The 20,423-nt window shown below is 49.8% G+C and overlaps 8 protein-coding genes across 8 annotated transcripts; 4 read left to right on the top strand and 4 right to left on the bottom strand.

Moving 5' to 3' along the window:
• Nucleotides 1-99: 99 nt before the first annotated feature.
• Nucleotides 100-3,750, top strand: PEX1 (Peroxisome biosynthesis protein pex1; the record flags this gene model as incomplete). The annotated part of the gene is made up of 1 exon (XM_064899987.1): nt 100-3,750. One exon carries the CDS (start codon nt 100-102, stop codon nt 3,748-3,750), a length of 3,651 nt encoding a protein of 1,216 aa, XP_064753299.1.
• A 97-nt stretch (nt 3,751-3,847) lies between these two features.
• On the bottom strand, nt 3,848-4,983 carry LTR64_005648 (uncharacterized protein; the record flags this gene model as incomplete). Its single annotated transcript, XM_064899986.1, has 3 exons — nt 3,848-4,023; nt 4,078-4,758; nt 4,809-4,983. The coding sequence occupies 3 exons, from the start codon at nt 4,981-4,983 to the stop codon at nt 3,848-3,850; spliced, it is 1,032 nt and encodes a 343-aa protein (XP_064753298.1).
• Nucleotides 4,984-5,654: 671 nt separating this feature from the next.
• LTR64_005647 (uncharacterized protein) lies at nt 5,655-6,878 on the bottom strand (the record flags this gene model as incomplete). The annotated part of the gene is made up of 2 exons (XM_064899985.1): nt 5,655-6,535; nt 6,581-6,878. 2 exons carry the CDS (start codon nt 6,876-6,878, stop codon nt 5,655-5,657), a joined length of 1,179 nt encoding a protein of 392 aa, XP_064753297.1.
• A 600-nt stretch (nt 6,879-7,478) lies between these two features.
• LTR64_005646 (uncharacterized protein) lies at nt 7,479-8,129 on the top strand (the record flags this gene model as incomplete). The annotated part of the gene is made up of 1 exon (XM_064899984.1): nt 7,479-8,129. One exon carries the CDS (start codon nt 7,479-7,481, stop codon nt 8,127-8,129), a length of 651 nt encoding a protein of 216 aa, XP_064753296.1.
• Nucleotides 8,130-9,319: 1,190 nt separating this feature from the next.
• LTR64_005645 (uncharacterized protein) lies at nt 9,320-10,579 on the bottom strand (the record flags this gene model as incomplete). The annotated part of the gene is made up of 1 exon (XM_064899983.1): nt 9,320-10,579. The coding sequence occupies one exon, from the start codon at nt 10,577-10,579 to the stop codon at nt 9,320-9,322; it is 1,260 nt and encodes a 419-aa protein (XP_064753295.1).
• A 1,833-nt stretch (nt 10,580-12,412) lies between these two features.
• Nucleotides 12,413-15,442, top strand: LTR64_005644 (uncharacterized protein; the record flags this gene model as incomplete). Its single annotated transcript, XM_064899982.1, has 2 exons — nt 12,413-12,449; nt 12,588-15,442. 2 exons carry the CDS (start codon nt 12,413-12,415, stop codon nt 15,440-15,442), a joined length of 2,892 nt encoding a protein of 963 aa, XP_064753294.1.
• Nucleotides 15,443-15,784: 342 nt separating this feature from the next.
• LTR64_005643 (uncharacterized protein) lies at nt 15,785-16,339 on the top strand (the record flags this gene model as incomplete). The annotated part of the gene is made up of 1 exon (XM_064899981.1): nt 15,785-16,339. The coding sequence occupies one exon, from the start codon at nt 15,785-15,787 to the stop codon at nt 16,337-16,339; it is 555 nt and encodes a 184-aa protein (XP_064753293.1).
• Nucleotides 16,340-17,018: 679 nt separating this feature from the next.
• LTR64_005642 (uncharacterized protein) lies at nt 17,019-17,306 on the bottom strand (the record flags this gene model as incomplete). The annotated part of the gene is made up of 1 exon (XM_064899980.1): nt 17,019-17,306. One exon carries the CDS (start codon nt 17,304-17,306, stop codon nt 17,019-17,021), a length of 288 nt encoding a protein of 95 aa, XP_064753292.1.
• Nucleotides 17,307-20,423: the final 3,117 nt, after the last annotated feature.

The raw sequence follows: 20,423 nt of genomic DNA, 5'->3' as shown, positions 1-20,423 counted from the left end.
ATGGATACATTTTACATACTAACAGTACTGCTGTCTCGATATGATTTTTAGTAGTACGGGTACTGCGGTAAAAGACCAGTTAGTGGGCACCACAGAAAGATGTCGCGAACTGTGAGAGTAGATGTGGTATTTAGTTCTCTGAAGAACTGCTTGGTCAATTTACCACCTAGTTTGATAGCACTTATCTCCAACACGAATACACCTGTACAAGATGTCGTGGTTGAGATGCAATACCGATCGCAGATATCATCTTCAGGATCAGTTTCTAGCACCCAAGTTCAAAGAACAGCGTTCGCAGGATGGACAGGCATGCCCAGCAGGACAAGGCCGAGCTCAATCTTGAATCAAGAGAGGACACGAAGTGGCAGAGAGACTGAAGTTCAGACTGTCGAGGTTGATGCTACGTTTGCAAGGACACTGGGATTGGTAGAAGGTCAACAGATTGGATTGATGGTCCACCTGGACCCTCCTCTAGCACATACCGTCAACATCGAGCCTTCAACACCGGCTGACTGGGAAGTCATCGAACTACACGCAACCTTTCTCGAGCTCAACTTTCTGTCTCAAATTCGAGCACTACCCAATCCAACTTATACCGAGAAGGGGAAGAGTGAGCCAAATCACGCCCATCCACTGACGCTACATCTCTCTCCGACTTCGACTGCCAATATAGTTGTCACATCACTGGCGCCTACACTGTTTTCAACCTCCCCATTCGCAAAAATTGCTGGTGACGCCGAGGTAATTGTGGCACCGAAAGCGCAACAGAAGGCTCAAAGGCATATGCGTACAGATACAAGAAGCACCATCAGTAAGCGCAGCGTCAAAAGTGAGACCAGTGTCAAGACGGGCACATCGCGCAGACCAGCTCGTACTAAGGAAGCTGCTTTCGTGCGTGGACTGGATTACACGATAGCAACGGACTTTATACAACCTGCTGAGGTCGTGGAGGGATTGACTATATGGCTTAGCAAAGCCACTATCTCTTCTGATGCGCTGAAAAATTGTGCATTCGCAAGAGTTTCTGTCATTAAGCCAGCTGCGTTGCGAGTCACACCAGAACAAGACGTTCTTAATCGTCTGAAAGAAGAAGAAAGTAGTACTGTCGGTCGACCAGCATCTCGCTTAGTCGCACGTGTATTGCCATGGGTGTCTCCGGTGACCGACCAACACGCAGTGCTATCTCCCACTCTCAGCTTACTACTTGGTGTCGATTCACTAAGTGGATTGATACTCAGAATTGATGCTGCTCCGGATCCTCAACCGCGGTCTGCGATTAGAAAGTTTCTGTTCTTTCCCTTCCTAGCTGACAAGACCAAGAAGCCCGATGCCATCAAATTCGGAGGCGAGTCGCAAAGTGCTCGTCAAGCTGTCGTGGATCGTTTACGTATAACTCATGGTGGCGACGAAGGTCTACTAGCGGGTCCATTGACGGATGGTATGATTCTACCGCCTTCCAACAATGCACCAAATGTCTCGAGTTTCGACGGCGGCATCTTAAGATTTTCGGCGTCAGGTCAAAATGTGGACGAAGGACTCTGGGCTATTGGCGCCGAACAAAAGCAGGAATACGACGTAAAAGATTCAATACCCCGTCCTGTCGAGAACGCGAAGCTTTTCCCAACCTTTGCAAGAACTTTACCTAAGGACGCAAAAAAACTCATTGGTATTGACAAACCACTTAAACAGTGTATGTCAAATCTAACGCTCTGCTCCTCCGTTCTGCTCACTGGAGGCATTGGCTGTGGTAAGACTTCGGTCGCGGCACATATCGGTCATCAGTTGCAGGAGGGATACCTTTTCAACGTAAATTACCTCTCATGTCAGAAGCTTGTGAACGATGAAACTCGGATATCGAGCATCAAGGACGAGTTGACCAGGCTATTTGTGTCTGCAGCCTGGTGTGCGCGGCTTGGAGGACAGTCTCTAGTAATACTTGACGATGTCGACAAGATCTGCCCAGTCGAGACTGAACTTCAGGTTGGAAACGACAATGGTCGTAGTCGACAAGTCACCGAGATACTCTGCGCCCTCGTCCGGCAATACTGCAGCATGGAGAGTGGTGTCGCATTGCTTGCAACAGCACAAGGTAAAGATACATTGAACAACGTTATCATCGGTGGCCACGTCTTCTCTGAGATCATATCTATACCAGCACCGTCAAAGGATATCCGCAACAAAATTCTAGAACATCTAGTAGCAGAAAATACTGTTGCTCGACATCAGGCCAATGGGCACTCCAGACATATAAGCGACTCAAGTAGCATTGCAGACTCTTCTTGGATGAACCCCTCGAACCCGACTTCACGACCAGGCTCCTCATCTGATTCAGCACAGCAAATAGACGGGTTCCATGCCTCGACAAATCTGGACTTACTAGATATAGCCGGCAAAACAGATGGGTACATGCCAGCAGACCTTAATCTTTTGGTTGCACGTGCTCGCAACGAAGCTTTGATACGAAATGTGTCCAATCCAGAAGCTTCTCAACTTACCCTCAGCAAAGTCGACTTTGATGCAGCTATCAAGAACTTTACCCCCTCGTCTCTGCGGAACGTCACCCTGACACACAGCAGCACAACCTTTAGCTCAGTGGGAGGTCTTACCACAACCCGTAACATATTACTCGAAACACTTCTCTACCCAACCAAATATGCTCCTATCTTTGCTCGATCTCCTCTGCGCCTTCGATCAGGGTTGCTGCTCTATGGTTACCCCGGATGTGGCAAAACACTGCTCGCATCAGCTGTCGCTGGTGAATGTAACCTCAACTTCATCTCTGTGAAAGGTCCCGAAATCCTCAACAAATACATCGGGGCCTCTGAGAAGTCCGTCCGGGATCTCTTCGAGCGCGCACAAGCCGCAAAACCATGTGTCCTCTTCTTCGACGAGTTCGACAGCATCGCACCAAAACGTGGACACGACTCTACAGGTGTAACAGACCGAGTTGTGAATCAAATGCTGACACAGATGGACGGTGCTGAAGGCTTGGAAGGCGTCTACGTCCTAGCAGCCACCAGCAGACCAGACCTCATCGACCCAGCACTTCTTCGACCTGGACGCTTAGACAAGAGTCTGCTCTGCGACATGCCCAACCACTCCGACAGAGTCGACATCCTCCGCGCAGTGAGCACAAAACTCCACCTAACCCCCGATGTCGCATCACGCCTCTCAGACATCGCAGGCGGCACAGAGGGCTTCAGCGGCGCAGATCTACAGGCACTAATGTATAATGCTCACCTTGAAGCCATTCACGACCTGCTCGGCGACCTGAATAACAACAAGACCACAAAAGTCAATGGCACAAAACCTGACTCCGACAGACGTGGCTCACGAACTAAGAAAAATGATAAACACGACTTCATCCAATTCCTCTACGGTAAAGAAGAAGATACCACAGCCCGTCAATCCGTGACATCTACCGCTTTAGATCCTCGCGCCGTGATTGTCGCAAAACTCGACGAACTCAAATTAGCGCGGAGGAGGGAGAAGACAGCACTCAAGGGACAGGCTTTCGGCACTACGAAAGAGCAGAGTGATGAGATTGAAAAGGAAAAGCAGGAGCAAGAGAAAGTGGTTATTGAGTGGAAGCATATCGAGAAGAGTCTTGCAAGTACCAAGAGCAGTATTAGTGCGCAGGAACGAAGGCGGTTAGCGAATATCTATAGAGAATTCGTGCAGGGTAGAAATGGTGAGATGCCGAGTGGAGAGGCGAATCAGGAGATTGGTGGGCGGACGAGTTTGATGTGATGTTATGTGAAGATATACTGTGGACATGAGAGATACAAAGACTTCACTGTAGTATAGGAATACGATTGCACATTCTTATCATACGTACTATCTGTATCTAGAATATGGCAAGGGCGTTTGGTGGTGAGCCCACGCTACCAGGGACGTTCAAAGGACAACTCGTGAGGAGAAAGCTGTACTTCTTCTTCTCCTTGCAGACTTGTGAGAGAGCCTTTAGATCCCATAGTTCGCCGATGTTCATGCCGAAGAGGGACAGGAACCATTGATGGAGAACTGTTACGGGTTAGCTATCGTCCACTGTCACACTCTGTTGCGGGTTTCACTCACCGAGCTCACCGATCCCGCCTTGCGACCCATCCTCTCGAAGAGGTGGGATCGTCTCATAAGCAATCGCATCACCCGCCACAGCAGCAAAATGCTTATTCCAATGCCACTTAGCAGACTCCTTGTTACCAGCCACACCCACTGTCTGATGTGTTCCGAGCGCTTTCTCCTGAGCACTCGCGTCCATGGATCCAAGTTCCTCCGTGAATCCAGTACGGATAATCAAAACATCACCGTGTTTGAACTCTACGCCTTCCCACTGCGCGACTTGCTCTAGCTCGTCTGTTGTGATGCGGTGGTCGCTGAAGCAGTCGTATGATTTACCTTGGCTTTCGGACCAGGCTCGGTAGTCGAGCAGGACGCCTCGGGCGACGAGGCCGCCGCGCTGGTGCCAGTGGTTCAGAGTTGGGAGTGACTGGTCTACGTCAAGATTGCCAAAGTCTTGTTGGAGACCTTCGACGGTAGGTTTGACGCCGTTGTAGCTGAGTCCGGTGGGCTGATGGGCGAAGTGGACGAGGGAGTCCCATTGGGAAGAGGCCTGGGTGTTGAACTCGACTTCGTCGTCGAAGCCATGGAGGCTGTAGGGTCCTTCGCTGAATGAGAGGACTTTGTGGACTAGGCCTTTGCGGGAGAATCCGGGGGTGTTAATGGCGTTGAGGCGCCAGTTGAGCGATACGGAAGTACCTGGGTGGTATTAGACGGCCTGTCTGGTAGAAGGTGGGAAAAAGACATACCATCTTGAGCTTCTTTGAGAGCTGCTTGCACGACGTTGGGAGTGAGGAGATTGAGGCAACCGATGTGGTCTTTCTTGCCGTTCTTGTCGAAGATACCCCAGGAGCAACCTTGTGGCATGTCCTTCACGGGTGGCAGAGAGTCGAAGTCAGGGATATTGCTGTAGTCGTTGGCCATGGTGTCTGGATGGTGTTGACTGGTTCGGATAGTATTAATGGCTCAGGTCTTGAGCTATGGTCAGAAGTCGAGGGGAAGTCAATGTGTTACCTTTCACTGTTTACCAAGACAGAACGCGCTGAGAAACAGGTCCAGAGAGTAAGTAGGTCCTTTTGGCTATGGCTCTTATTATGTACAACATCCTTGGTCTTGCTCCTTCTTCTCTGCCTTTCCAATGGAAAGTTTCCCTTGTAGTGGGGGACAGGATCAAAGTTTAGAGACTCTGGAATTCGAGTTTGAATCCCCCTCACGGTCACCCATCGTCATTGGCTTCGAGGTTTTTTTCCCTATAGGAGCGGAACTGACTGCTGCTCGTGTACTTCACGTGTGACCATGGGGAAACCACTGGCTCGGTACCGAATGAGTCGCAAAACCGTGGAGAAGACACGATTCAGAGGCAACAATTCGACGTGAACTTTGGAGCAGAATGAACGCATCAGTTTGATTTGGTATAATGGCAGCCGAGGTTGTTGTCGCAGGAGAAGAAGAGAAGACAAAAATGTACGGGGTAGCATTGACTCTACCATAGCTGCATATTAGACACAAAAGTACGCCGTACATGGCATGATCTGAGCAGTCGTGCCAGTGCTCGCTAAACTGTATGCAAGCTCAACCTCTACAGCATGTTCAGATCAGGCTCTCATCCTGACACCCTCTCTTGGTCCAGTCGCAAACATGCTCGTCCTCGCCCTTGCACCAAGCTTACACATCTCGCCCACTACACCACCACCACTCAATGTCCATTTTTCGGCAACTGTATTATCAGTGACTGCCTCCCTCAGCATACCACTGAGTGCAAAGTATTCCAGCAGACCCTTTGATTCAGGCTTGCTCAAGCCCTTCAGCTCAACGAGTTGTGTATTCCGTGCTGTGTTCAGCAGGTCGTAGACTCGCTGGTCAGCTTCTTTGAGGTATGGATCCCATAGTGGAAAGCCTGGGTCTTGTCTTTGCGTGCCCTGATTGAGTGCTCTGATCTGATTGACCAACAAATCGAAGGATGGATAGCTTGGATGGTTGGACTTTGTGGTGCATGCTAGCACTATACCACCATTAGGTAGAGAGTTTGGCGTTGTGTTGAACACTTGAGTGAGAAGTTGTTTGATCAATTTGAATTGATGTGCATGAATAGGCTTATAATCTGCGCTGTGATATTTGGTCATGCCCATCCAAAAGTTGATCCCATCAATAGCAATGAGTATTGGTGGTCGCGCGGTCTTTCCATCTTGTGATTTTGTAGTAAGCTCTTTCCAGACGGCATCCCATATTCGTGTTGCCATAGATGACTCCTGAGCACCAATCATGGCCAGATCATGGAGGGTCTTCACGTTCCTGCCTTTAGGAAGGTCTGAGTGGTTGTGAATCGGGGTCAGCTTGGAGAGGAGATTGGAATTTGAATAGGCGAAGCGGGTAAGGAGATCGGAGGTTAGCTGTGGTTGCACATATACTTGCTCGTCTGCTTCATTCTTTTTCCGTAATGGTGCATATGCGGACTGGTTGAGTACGTACTCCTGGCCTGAGATATGTTAGTGATGTGCGTCCACGCTCGGAGTACACGTACAGTCTGGCACATTGATCACCATCCACTTGTTCAAATATGCCATGCTCATAGCCTGTAGCAGGTGAACACTCTTCCCGCTCATCTTTTCTCCAACTATGAGTCTTTTCAACGTAGTTTTCTGCTCGTTGACATCCTCAATATCGCAGCCAAGCTCAGCAGTCTCTTGTCGAAACAAAGTCGACGGCGTCCTGAATAGATTCCAGTTTTGAGTTGTCTTGAACGCTTTAGCTTCTCGAAGCTGATCAAGAAGTGGTCCATCTAAAGCAAGCACTTGACCTATCCTACCACTATCCGACATATTTTCCGTAGTGAGCTTGTCGTGGTCCTGCAGTGGGATGGCGTTGGTATTGCTGAGTACGATCCGCCTGCGTTCAGTTCTCCTTTGCCCTACAGGTGGAGGTTTCGGTCTCTCTTTGCTCTTTTTATTGATCCTCGCGGACCTGGATTCTCGCAGCCTAGGCGCATTTACACCCGCGACTTTGACTGTCTTCTTCTTTACCACATTCTGATTTATGGTAGAGCTGTGAAAGGAGGCTGCGAGTATCGACGATGCTGTTGGGATTATCGATAATGGTGCTTTCTCAAGTCGTAGCCGAGCCAGGCAGCTCGTACATATTGATAGCGACATACTGAGCAGGAAAGTGATGTGCTAGAAGGCCAGATGTGTTGCGCCGACGAGCTTGTGAACGCTATCGACCTCTCGAGAAATCGCGACCTCTACCCGAAATGGACGCGCTAGGTCACATGTAGATAGGCCGATAAGAATACAAAAAGTTCGGGCAAGAACGACCTTCCTCTGCAGAGACACGACCAACTACTGTGCAAACCTCATTTCCGAGTACAATAAGCAGCGTATCAATTGTTCCACTGCACCTTGAATCGATTGAGGGCTGTAAATATGGCGACTACCAGTCAAACAGAGCGACTACCTGTCGAAGTCGACAAACCTACGCCATACACCTACAGCCTAGGCCAACTATGCGCGACAGACCCAAATCCACTTCCACCAGCAAAGGACATTATGTCCCAATCGCCCTCTTCGAGAAATGAGACCCTGAAAGTCATAGCTAGAGACGGCGCACAGTCTCTGTTACGAACCCTCCTCACATCTTCCGAAACACAAATACAATCCACTCCAGACGGTCTCGTCATGAGCTTACCTCATGTCCAAGACGCAGACAGAACACCGCGGTGGAAACCACTCCCTAAACCCAAGGAGCCTACGAAGTGGGAAGCGTTTGCTCGGAAGAAGGGTATAGGCAAGTATGGCGGAAATCTCAAAGGTGGCGCTGCACTGGAGGACAGGCGGAAGAATGCTGTCTTTAATGAGGAAACCGGAAAATGGGAGAAGAAGTGGGGCTACAAGGGCAAGAAGGAAGAAGGAGCTGTTCAAGCCGACTGGTTGGTCGAGCTGGACGACAAGCAGATGCGCAAAGAGAAGGGTCTAGCTGAGGGTACCACTATCAGGAATGAGGGAAAGAGAGAGAAGATGGAGCGAATGAGACGGCAAGATAGAAGAGAGAGGTCGAATGCGAAGCGACAAAAATGAGATACAGGCTTGTCAAAAATTTACAACATGTGTGATTGACAGCTCGTTATCGTACAGCTGTAACACTATCGAAACCACAGAACGAGCAGCAGAATTCAAGACGACGAATCTTTGCGCGTGAGTCCTCGAGGTGCGATTGTCTACTACGTCCAAATGGCTGCAATTGTGGCTCGGCATAGTGATCAGGACTTACCAAGCGGAGCTGGCAACACGCTGCTCATATCTTCCACGACCTGGAAGACAGAGAAGCAAACCTCAGCTATGGTACAGCCAGCGCTGTGGAGTACATTAGCATGCGATGAACAAGGCCATTCTATGTTGCATGACATGACGCGTATCCTGCTGGTGTTTCATCCCCATGTGATGTGTCTATGAGGCAACTGATCAGGTTCTGTGGTTCCTTGCTTCTGCTGCTGTCCTGTTGCAGGCGAAAAGAATCTGGAATTGTTCGTATCTGGAGGGCTCGAAAAGCTTTCTGGCACAACTCACCTCTAAAACACAATCACTCGATTGAAGCCCAATCCAATTTATGGTTTCTGAGCTACAGCTCTCTGTGGGGACAGAAGAACTGTATGTTGACCAGATGGGCTTGTATGCGTACGTCTGCTCGCTGCCGACCTTTTTGAGCAAGTGCTCTCGTCAACGTGGTGCTGGTACCGGTGCTTGAGAGGACAAATTAGATGATATAAAGGTATCTGAGGCTGTGGCAGAGAATGCCTCGGGATACTCGCATTGACTAGATCATCTGACTCTGCACGATGCCGGCTCCATCGCGAATAGGTCGCTGATATTCGTATATCAGTGCTGTCGAGCAATGCATACGTGTAGGCGTAACGATGTTCAGAATAGGGAAGTTGAAGCGGGACAGTCGCCGTGCAAAATCACGTTCGATAATGCATCCGTGTACCTTAGGTCAATTCTAGCCAGTAGTCAAGACTGACTTTCGCTACGCAGGCGCTAATGGGAGTGTGCTGCACCTGGACGCGCGTGCCGTTTGGCCCGGTCGCTGGACGTGGGAGGGTTGAGACAGATCCAGTGATTGCGACCAGAGTTATGATATGGTAATACGTCGCCAGGCAGATCGTGATCTCTCCATGCAAATGGCGAGCAGCAAGATCCTCCACAGATGCACTAGCTTTCCCGCATTATCGTTCTGCGCCAGGCAAGAAAGTTGCACAGATGTACGCGCTTTAATCGTGTCGTCGAGCTGTTTGTTCACCGAGCTTCTCGAGGACTTTGTCAACCATCCCATCAAGCTCCTTCTGCAGCTGGGTGTCCCGGCTCAACTTGGCAAGCGACTTGTGCCAAGTGGTTCTGAGCATGAGTAGACGTTGTGCATACCGCCGAGCATTTGCTGCCTCGCCTCGATGGAGGCAGCTAATGATCAACGACTGTAGAGTATTAGGGTTTTCCTTGAGGATGTCGGGACTGTTGCCAATGAAAGAGGCCAGGCTATCATATTGGTCATATTCGAAGGCCAGAAATTTGTTCATTAGAGGTGAAAGAGCACGCCGTGCTTGGCTGATCTCTCGTTCGCTGCTTTGCGTTGAGTCAGCTGCCTGCCGACTTAGCGCCGCAGTCAAGGTCGAAGTGTTTGGGCTAGACCCATATATTTGCAAGCGACCACCTGCTTCATCCCCAACTTCGCCCGCTCCTGGCTTCCTGAGGTGCTTGCGACTTTCATGACTCGTAAGACCGCGAAAAGGTATCTCATCGTCGAGAACAGCACCACTGACTAACTGTGCCCTCTGGGATACTTGGTCTTTATCATGCGTGTTTGCTTCCTTCAGGGTCGTTGTATCCGCATGACGCCCGTGCCGAGTTCCCTGTTGCGTTGTACTTCCCGTTCTTGGTCGTTCGCGACCCGATTGTGGCTTCGGTAGTCGAGGTCGTGCAGTTGGGTTGGCACTAACGATATTGTCATCGTGTGAAGTCGTCGCGCTCACCTTTTGCTGTAAGCTTGTGCTGAAGTCAGATGCTTGTTGAGGCGAATGCTCAAGTGTGTATGCGTGCTGCTGAGTACTATCTTCCTGCTGTGTACGATCTGCCAATGAGGGTTGAAACCCTGCAAGCGATTCAGACGAACCACGACTTTCGTAATCGCCCCGGGATATCTCGAGTACTTCTGTAAAAGCGCGAAGCAGATTTCGTTCATCGAAGCCAGCATCTGGTTGGCCGGCATACATACGGCGTCGCAGGCCGCAACTGATACAGTGTAGCTCAAACTGCGCTCTAACATATGCTTCGAATTTCGCAGGATGTTGCTTGGCCTCGGACACAGTCTGCGGGGCTTTCTGCAGCCACCCTCTCTCCTTCACATCCTGTCGTCCCTCTCGTTCAAGGAAGCACTCTCGAAGTATGTCGGCAAAGGTATAACCGCAGGAGCATTTCAGCTGCTCCAACTTGACACCCTCGTCAAAGAGGACACCGCAGAACGCTAGCATACACATTCTTATTCTTTTGCGTCCTTGACGTCGAACGCGACTGATGCCGACGCTGGGATAGAAGATGGACGAGGATGCATCTAGCCTTAAAAGACGTTGGCATGTGCAAGGCTTTGACTGCGGCTGCTCTGTCTTGTTCCAATGGATATATGAACGATATTGTGATGCGGGGAGAGTCCATGCCAATCATGAGGTAAACGCAAGGATAGAAGCATAGATGCCCAAGGTTGCCGAACTGGCAATAAGTCGTCGGTGTAGTGGTTGAAAGAGCAACACGACGCCTTTGCGGTTTTCGGCGACTCTCGTGTAGACGAATAAGAAGCCTAACCAGAACGCCTCACAAGCTGCTTATCATCACCTCGTGACTGTAGCAATTGGTACATTGGGAGCACAAATTATTGGCCGTGCAGGGAGCAGGGGACAGTGTCCTCCAAGCGCATGCCTCCAATTCATACATGGCGACATGTGTTGTCACATTGGGCAGTAAGGCAAGAAGAAGCAGAAGAAGAAGTGAAGGCGCAGACTGGCACATAAGTCAGCGACACGAGACATCTGGCTTCGTGTGAAACATCAACAGTCTGCGGACCTAGTTAGTAGCAGTCGCTCAGACGTACGCGTAATTGCTCGAGACATGAATATCTCGGGTTTGTGGCAGGAAGCTTTACAGGCAAGTCGACCCTTCGTTGGTTTAAGACCTCCTCATATCTCCACAGTGCTCCGCTTAATAAGGTGTCGGGAGCTCTGACTCCGATCCGATCTGGTACTTTGTTCACTGGTACTTTGTTCAAGTTTTGTGGACCTTCAAAGGCACTGAGCATCAGCTCAAGCAACTTCGATTAAGAGAAATGGGCTAGCTAACCCCAACACCATCTAGGATGCCCTGCGGACCGACCCAGCAAAGACCACAGTACTAGCTGAGGAGTATTCTCTCATCGAACACGAGGCAACCAAAGATCAGGAATTCCTGGCCTTGATTCAACGACGAGATCTAGCATCGTTAGGGCTTCCAGACAACCCGAAGCACCGTGAAGTTTTGCAAACCCATTTTCGACGGATCTATCAGCGCGCATTGATGATCAGTGACAGTGCCCAGTCCCATTTTGTTACTACTCTCACGTGCCGATTATGTCGCCTGCTCGTTCAGGTAAGCCTCGCGTGCAAAGGTCACAGGACCCCAGCCTCGTTCTTTGAATCGAAGCTCTAGCCGTGACAACATATTGACCGACCGCAGATTTCTTGTGACCTTTGCACTGTGTCTGCGTCCATTGACACCATCAAAATTCTCGGCCTAATCCTTCAGTCTGTCGATCATTGGGGACGTAATGCCTCACCCTACGAGAATGATGTATCGTTGAGAGTCTCGATACGGCAGACTTTTCACCAAATCATTGTTCTACTATCGTTTACAAGGCTACATACGAGGCAAAACTGGTGGGAGAGGCTTCTGAAGGTGTTAGGAGTGGTAACATTGAAGTCTCATTTGCACAAATTGGAAGATTCAGCGATTAAATTAAAACGTGATCTGGATCGTATTGCCCAGCAATGTATGCAGTATATGTATCAGCTGAACTGGCTAACCGGTCTACAGTCTCGCAAGCGTCACATGACGGTGAAACTCAGGGCTTTTGTCCTCGTAACAACACAGGTGTTCTGGCAGCAAGGACACACGAGCACAGCATAGACAGCACTGGCTCTCGACGTCCAGCTCGTAGTGGTAATCAGCCGCCAAGCTGCTCTTCCCTGAATCTGCTGCCATCAACGCCTAAAACTCCACAATTTCATGTCGGTGGCCGAGCTCGTGCTCAATTCGGCGATAACCATTACCACAAAAGCTCCACCATGAATGCGACCTTTGTAGGTGAGACTCAAGCCTCAGGTAAGCCATTGTACGCATTTCTACATCAAACGATGTACTACCGAGATGCTAGCTCTAGTCTTCCATTTCGTTTTTCCCCTTTTCTCCTACTAAATCTTGTTTACTTTTTGAATGGTCCACTGCTAACTCAAGTATCAGTAGCAGATGAACTCCTGCTCACTACATGGATCGGCACTGATCCGAGGACAGATGGGATGCGAAAACCCGTCGTCTCGGGAACTTGCCAATGGTTGTGCAGGAAGCCTTTATGGGGTCTCTGGCTTAATGGGGGTCTTCCGGCACCTTTCCTCATTACTGGAGCTTCAGGGTCAGGTAAAAGCTCTCTTGTCAGCTTCGTGGTACAGGAATTAGCAACATCGTCTCCACAGCCTGTCCTGTACTACTCCTTTAGTGAGACGTGGGGTCCGGCCTACTGCTCATTAGAACAATGCCTGATCAGCATTCTTGTCCAGATTCGTCCTCACGATTGCGGTACGGCACGAAGCGCCGTTCGAGACTTGCTAGGGAAAAAAAAAGCTCACTACCCAGATATACATCATTGTCCGTACCCAGAATTGCTAGGGCTTGTCGAACAAGTTCTTAAACACTACCCTGCCTACTGCTTAATAATTGACGGACTGGACAGCTGCGTAACGGACCGACCATCATTCTACCAATTTCTGACGAATGTCAGTGCTAGGAACACGGTGGCTGTCATGGCAACATGCAGGAATGCTGAATCTTTAGGGTCTTGTGCTAAACCCACGCTAGACTTGGAAACTTGTGTTGAAGAAAGGCGCCAGGATCTCGAAATCTTTGTGAGGCACGCAGTCAGAAGACAGATGGATGTGGAACCCGAGCAGCATCCAACATGGTTACAGACAATCGTCCACAATACCCTAGCTCACAGCCAAGACAGCTTTCTGCATGCAAAGTTGCTCGTTGATCTCTTCCATGATCGGAGCACTCTTCGGGAGATCTTAGAAGTCATCAGCCGTGCAGGGCGCTGCTACAACGCGTACTACGAACAAATTCTGCAGTCCAGCGACGCAAAACTGAGAGATTCACTGAGCAGGATCGAGCGGCGACAGAACATCTTGCGTCTGTTGGCTGTCGCCCAAGAACCCTTGACCTTAAAGCAAATAAACGAGTTCCTGGCGGCGAAGGATGATGTATTGATGAGCAATGAGGATGACTTCGTTCTCAATATCGCCAAGGAGGTCGAAGAGCTTTGTGGGTCGTTCGTCACTATCGCGAGTTCGCATCGAGTTACGTTCTTTCACGCTACAGCCAAGGACTTCTTTGTCAAGCGCTTTTGGGCTGCGGGTGACGAAGCGAATTTATATCTTGCTAGAAAGTGCCTCTATGTGCTTAGCCAACCGTCATACCGGCACCCCGACACAGCAGCAAAACTTCTTCGTCAGCATTTGATGCCACGCGAGCTCAAGAGCGCTAATCTCGATGACGACTCGCCTTCACCAGCTTATCGATATGCCGCATTGTACTTCTACAGACACGTTACAACGCTATCATCTCCTCCTTCAGATCTTGTGTCGAGGTTAGGTCGATTCCTACAGGGCACTGAATTTGTGACCTGGTCTGAGTTTACATTCGAATTCAAGCCCCAAAATGGTTTCGGCACCCAGATAGATGCTCAGAGTTCGTTGTCCAAGTGGTCAGCGACCTTGCCTCCAGCTGATCAACGGGATATTCAAATGGACCAGTACTTTGTGACTGCTCATATATTGTTATCTTCGATTCTTGGAGACGACTCGAACAACGGAGTACTGCAATACCTCCCTCGTATGCGGCTCGGCGACTTTCTCAATGCTGCGGGACAATCGATGAAGGATTTGGAGGATGCCTACAAGCAGAAACAGATAGTCTTTAACGGTCTTTCTGCTCTCCTGCCAGAGAAGGACCCATTTTTGCTGCAGGCAAAGGCGTCCTTGCTGCAAGAGTACTTCTGGCAAAAGCGCTATTCAGAAGCGTTGCACAAGTTGCGGCGACTTTATGAACTCCAAAAGGAAGTTGACGGGATTTCTCCAGATGCCAGATTCGTGACAGCATGGATGATAGCCGCTGCCCTTATCGCACTTGGCCAGTATGCCGAGGCCGAGACAATCATATCAGAGACATTAGAACAGGTAAGAGAATTGTACACTGAGAAGTATAGATTCTTCAACACGTTGCTCCTGCTCGACGGCACACGACTCGAACGCGTCAACGATCTGGTCAAGGCGGCTGCTACGTACTCTGCTGCACTAGAGACAATGACAGAGATATCGGGTCCCGATAACACATTTGTATACATTCTAAGAACTGCCCTTGGGGCTGTGCAACGAAAACGGGGCGACTATGTCCTCGCGGAAGAGAACCTCCTCAAGGGTTGGGGTGGGCGACAAATTACCTCTAACATTAGCGTCAATGCCTGTCTCGATGCAGCGCTTCAACTAGCAGCGCTATATCGAGACAAGGGTGATACGGCGGAGTGTTTGAAACTTTTGGACTCGGTTCACAGGTCAACCGTTTTCGAAGATGATTTCGAGCGAAACTGCCAATTGGTCCATATCCGCAATTTAGCACGATTTGAAGAAGGCGAATATGCTACCGCAAAACATTCCCTCATTGAGCTGGTCAACTCAGCGACTGGCAAAGATCGGGAGAGAAACAACCGTGAACTGCTCTGGGTCCGTATCGACCTGGCTGACGTGATGCGCCAACACGGCGATGAGGCTGGCGAGGCCTTGATGCTATTCTCCGAACTTGTCATCCCAATCACCCCAACAGAAATACAGGACGAGCCGGAAATGCCAGCGCAGCTTGAGATTGCAGAGCGAGCTTTGCGACTAGTTCGAAATGCTCAATTTGCCGAAAGCGAAGATCTACTTCAACGGGAAGGACTTCGCTGGTTACGACCAGCTGACTTTTACTTTCTGATCCAGGGCGGTCCTGCCTTGGACACTTCTGTCATTGCACCTGTCAAAATAGGCGAAGCAAAACAGATAGCCTGAGCAATGGATCAGCCTTGACGGATTGCATTGCTGAACGTCGTACTTGAAAATGTTATGGGAGGCAGTGCTGTGTATACAAACACACACGGCTATCGAGCCGCTCGAATTTTAAGCAGTACACGCTCGCTGACATGTTTCGGCGATCATTGAGCGGAGACATAGCCAGCCAATCATTATTTTGGCTTCATCATAATGACGCCGAATTCGAGAAGCACCACTGATTGTTCAAGGAGGGAAGGAAGGTTACAATCTGCATTCGCGATTGCTCAAATCCAGAACAAGACTGACTACAAAATTTACAAACAAAGCAAGCACTCGCGTTATCTCCAGGCAAAACACACCATGGCACCTCGCGAATACCCACCAGCCGTCATGATGACAAAGCAGACACCAGAAGAACAAGCAAACATCGACCTATGTAAAGAATACATGGCAATCGCCTATTCCCCAACTGAAAACACAGGAGCCGACTCAGTAAAGCACCTCTGCCACCCCGACTCCTGGTTCTGGGCACCAGCAACCTTTCCAGGAGCCGAAACACCTCAGGACTACGCTCAATCCCACAGCGTCGTCATGCAATCCGTGTCAGATCTGCACATCATCCGCTTCGATCAGGCATGGGCCAAGGATACTCACGTCCTGCTTCGATACACAGCTGAAGGCAGCCATTGCGGAAAGCCGTATAAAGGTATCGAGAAAACTGGCCGACACGCGACTTGGGCTGCTGCTGCGATATTTGAGGTTAAAGATGGTAAGATCTATAGCTTCACCAAGGACTGGGATCAGAAGACTATGCAGATCCAGCTAGGTTGGGCGCCTGTGAACGATAGTGATGATCCGAGGTGGAATGCTGAGGCGTTGGGGGACTTTGAGGGATCGAGAAGGAAAAAGGAATAACTTTTGACGACGTGATGATGGTGGCGGCGTGTATGGTTGTCGGTTTCTTGCTCATGTTGGAAATTTTATTCTTTGCTTCACCCGAACTAAAAGGATGGTATGCCGCAACACAGTGTAATTTTTCCTAGTCAAGCCTCTCGGTATACGAAGTTTTGTCCTCATTGAGCAGCACCTTGCCCTTCGTCCTATGCTATTGTTTTGGAGTCAAGGAGGATGCCCAGTACGGTGGGTTAGCACAAGCTTCACAGCAAATTACGAAAGCACGGGTAAGCATAGACTGCTAGAAATCTCAATGAAGGCAACAAGGAACCAGAAAAGACACCGAAAACAACTCTTCCATTGACCCATTGCAGTCTTCAACTGCTCTACAAGAATCGAACTTGTGATAGCTGTGGCCTCTTAACCACAGAAAACTCTCCTTATCTTCCCATCTCAAAGTGACTGGTTTCCTCTCACATCCTTCTCATCGTGTCGTGCCCCTTTTCCTCTCTCCTCTTGTCCCACTGACAAAGATGTGATGCTGTTTAAAGCCACATCGTAAACTCTCGTCTTCTTGCTGTCTCCGCTGCCCCTGCTGCCCCTGCTGCCCCTGCTGAACCTGCTTCCCCAGCTGCCCCATCTGCCCCAGCTGACCCTGCTGCCCCTGCTGCCCCCGCTGCCCCTGCTGCCCCCGCTGCAGCTACTCCAGCGCCTTCTTCTTCCACGCGATCAACTCGTGGTCGGGTGACTCGTCGTCACCCATGTAGGCCTTCCAGGCCGAAAAGGGTTCGCCCTTGTACTTGGGCTCTGGCATCTCGGCCAGTTTGGGAGTTTCTTCTCCCGAATTTTTCGACTCAGATGAGTCGGAGGACGTCTTGGTGGCTTCTGAGGCCTTGGTAGTGGTGGTGGTGGTGGTGGTGGAGGAGGAGGAGGAGGAGGTGCCCATTGGGCTCTTGCTTGCCTTCTGGTTTGACGAAGGTTGCTCCATTGTAGAGACAACCCAGAAGGATATTCAGGAAAAGAAGACTTTTAGCACACCGGAGTGAAGGAATTTGTTTATCAACAACATGTGCAAAAACGCCAAGCAATTTGCGAACTGTCCTGCTGTACATTGACCAGCCTTGCGTGACGTTCGGCCTAGGGGACTGACGCCGCTGCCTTTAGGCAAGAACATTCGATGGGCACAACGATAGCAGTATCGAGAACGGTAGCCCTTGCCTGTACAGATTGGTTCGAGCTGGTTCTCACTGCTGTCGAAGTACATTCCTGTAAGATCACTTTCAGCGAGTCCCGTGTAATCGTATACGCAACCACAGCCGCACTCGATTGCAAAGCTCACAGCAACATCCTCCTAATATGCGTTCGGGACGTTCGACAACGCAACCTCAGGCAAACCTCATCGTGGCGCGGCCGAAGAAGAAGCTGGCACAAATGCATTCGCTTAGCCGAGCGTTAGCAACACTCTCAAAAGGGGCAAAACTAAGACCGTTCTCAGTATACAGCAGATCTTTGTCCGCCTTTCCCTTGAGTAGACCGGTCTGCTTCAATAAGCGGTGTTGGCGGAAGCGCAAAGAGATGGTATCACAATCTGAGGTCCTTGTCGCTAGTGGTGACTGGAAAGCATGGATAACACCACGAAGAAATCTCTCCTGATTGTCTAAATGTCCAGGCTGGTCTCTTGCAAAGATCAATACAAAGAAGGCCTGTCGTGAGGGCTGTCCCACAGTGCTGAAAGAGTTTGTTGTCCTAATATCCAAGATTTCCTGAACAGTCTCCCAGAGATCTAGTCCAGAACATATGGCAGTACCAACGACCATGGCTGGCTGACTTCGAAGACGTAATCTAGCTCGTTCTGCTCTCAAGGATCTGGCTCACAAGTTACGACACAAGCCTTCAGCATGGAGGAGAACAGTCGAAGGAGTCAACAAGCAGCACACGACATTAAGGTGCTCAACCACATCCTGTTGGCTTCGATACAGGAAAACTCGAGACATTTCACCTTGTGATAGATCACATATTCAGGCTCGGGCAAACTATATCAGGAGTCTGCCGGGTTGATACCTGCCATCTTTGGGCCTGACGGCCAAGATTTTCAGACACGTTGGTTGCGATTAATATGGCTTAAGACCTTGCTGTCAATGTGTCTGTCGCTCGTATGGCATATGCTCGTGTGATAGATAGTCGAGACAACGATGGGTGTCCTTGCTATAGGTTGTGTCGCCCATGGTAGTGAGCTTCATGTCCTGGATGAGGCACTTCCTCAAGACAAGCGCTGCTGGCAACTGGGACCCGTTGAGCACGAACCGACGTCGTCCTCTTGGGTGCTTACAGCCACTTGCCATTGCACATATTGGCCGAATCATACTCGAATCGGCAGCATGATTGCGGCTAATAGCTGAATGCATGCCGATCATTGAGCGCAGTCTTCATTCCGTATGAGTGATGGCATTGGGTAGACTGAACATCTGCCATGGATCAAGAGTGCATCATTCATCTACGTGCAGTATTGTGTCGCTGGGGAGCGTGAGACTTGATAGTTAGGTATTGTTTGCATATGCAATCCAGAACGACGACTCGGATGTGGTGGTGCTATTCTTTCTCGACACCAATTTGAAGGCAGATGAAGCTCTCACAGGAACAGCCTCTGGTGGAAAGATGACTTAACATCAGGCCAGCGTCGCTGACTCGGTCAAGGCTCCTTCGTGTACTGCTTCTGAGGCTCTTGAGCACATGGTAATTGTGCGTGATGTCTTTGCCATTCTTGTTCAGCAGGACATAGCTGCCGCATGCTTCTGCAGGTCTTGCAATTAGAAGTCAGGTTCAGGGAGAGGCCAATCGGGCATTCATGCCATGGTAGGTTGGTCGAATGTCGCGCTTGCTCTGAAGCTCGACCAATAAGTGTCGGACGGCTTGCAAGGCCTGTGATACACATGCACTGTAAGGCCAGGTAGGGGTCAATGAGTGTATTGTACTAAAGCTAGAGAGTCTTTCGGGTATTGGGAGGCACAATAGCTAAGTACTTCCTGTCATATGGATTGGCCAAGTGAAACAGGACAGTCCCGGCGTCTGAGACGACTGGATCTCGGACTTCGTTCATGTTATCGGAAGGTGCATAGGTCGCCCTTCGAGTCCAAAGACTGGCGTGTCGAAGAACATCAAGGCTAATCGGCTGTATGTAAGCAAGATAATTGGTGACATTACCATTTTGCTCGATACAAGAAAAGCAAGAAGTGGTGGAGGGGCATGTCGGAACGTCGCGACATGGGTGCGCTAGAGGCTTAGCTTTGGAGATGGCTGCGCCTATTATAAATGAAGTCGGTCATCATGCATCTTATGAGTACGAGTACAAACCTTTCACAACGGATGTTCAATGCTGTGATATCCAACGCGGCTCACTTGGTGCAGTCTGTTACACAACAATGTGAATGTGATGGCGCAGGAAGACGCGAACTACACTTGGACAAGCCGAACTCGTGTGCAGCTCTGCAACATTTGTGCTTCTGATTACTCGAGCTGTCTCCCAGGCCAAGCAGCCTACCTTGATGTCTACATTGCTATCTAACTGCCTACAATTGATATGACCTCGATAGAGGTATCTTCAACTCGCATGCTCACTATTAGTAGAGGGTGTATCGCTCTCGATCAGTTCAACAACAAACTGGCAGCTAGTGCGGGACATTCGGAAAACAGGAAACTACAAGCTGCATGGTTACTGATGATTCAGGCTGTCGTACCGCTGACCAAAGGAAAGAGATCGCTCATAGAGCAAAAGTAAGTAATGTTCGTTCCTTAGAGATTCTCTTACTATGCTTTAGTACATCTACGGAATGAGAACGCGAAGCTTTCAGAGCACTGTGGCTAGCCGCGTTGAGAAGTCGGCAAGAGGACTTAAGACCTGAAAGAGATGATACTACAGACAAGCCAGACACGGAATCGAGCAGACCTGCCCCAGAGATCTATCCTGGTTCAGTTACGCTCACAAAAGCAACGGAGAAGACATCCGAAAAGCGAATGGCATACTGCTACGGCACGAGTGGACACAGAAGTCAGAGATCAAGCACGAGATCAAGTCTGATCACAAGCCCAATTGGAGGCGATGATCGAT

The sequence above is a fragment of the Lithohypha guttulata genome (assembly GCF_036872675.1).
Source record: "Lithohypha guttulata strain CCFEE 5908 chromosome Unknown scaffold_4, whole genome shotgun sequence".
In the NCBI taxonomy this organism is placed as follows: domain Eukaryota; kingdom Fungi; phylum Ascomycota; class Eurotiomycetes; order Chaetothyriales; family Trichomeriaceae; genus Lithohypha; species Lithohypha guttulata.
The sequence above is the reverse complement of the archived record's forward strand: the minus strand, read 5'-3'. Positions and strand labels throughout refer to the sequence as shown.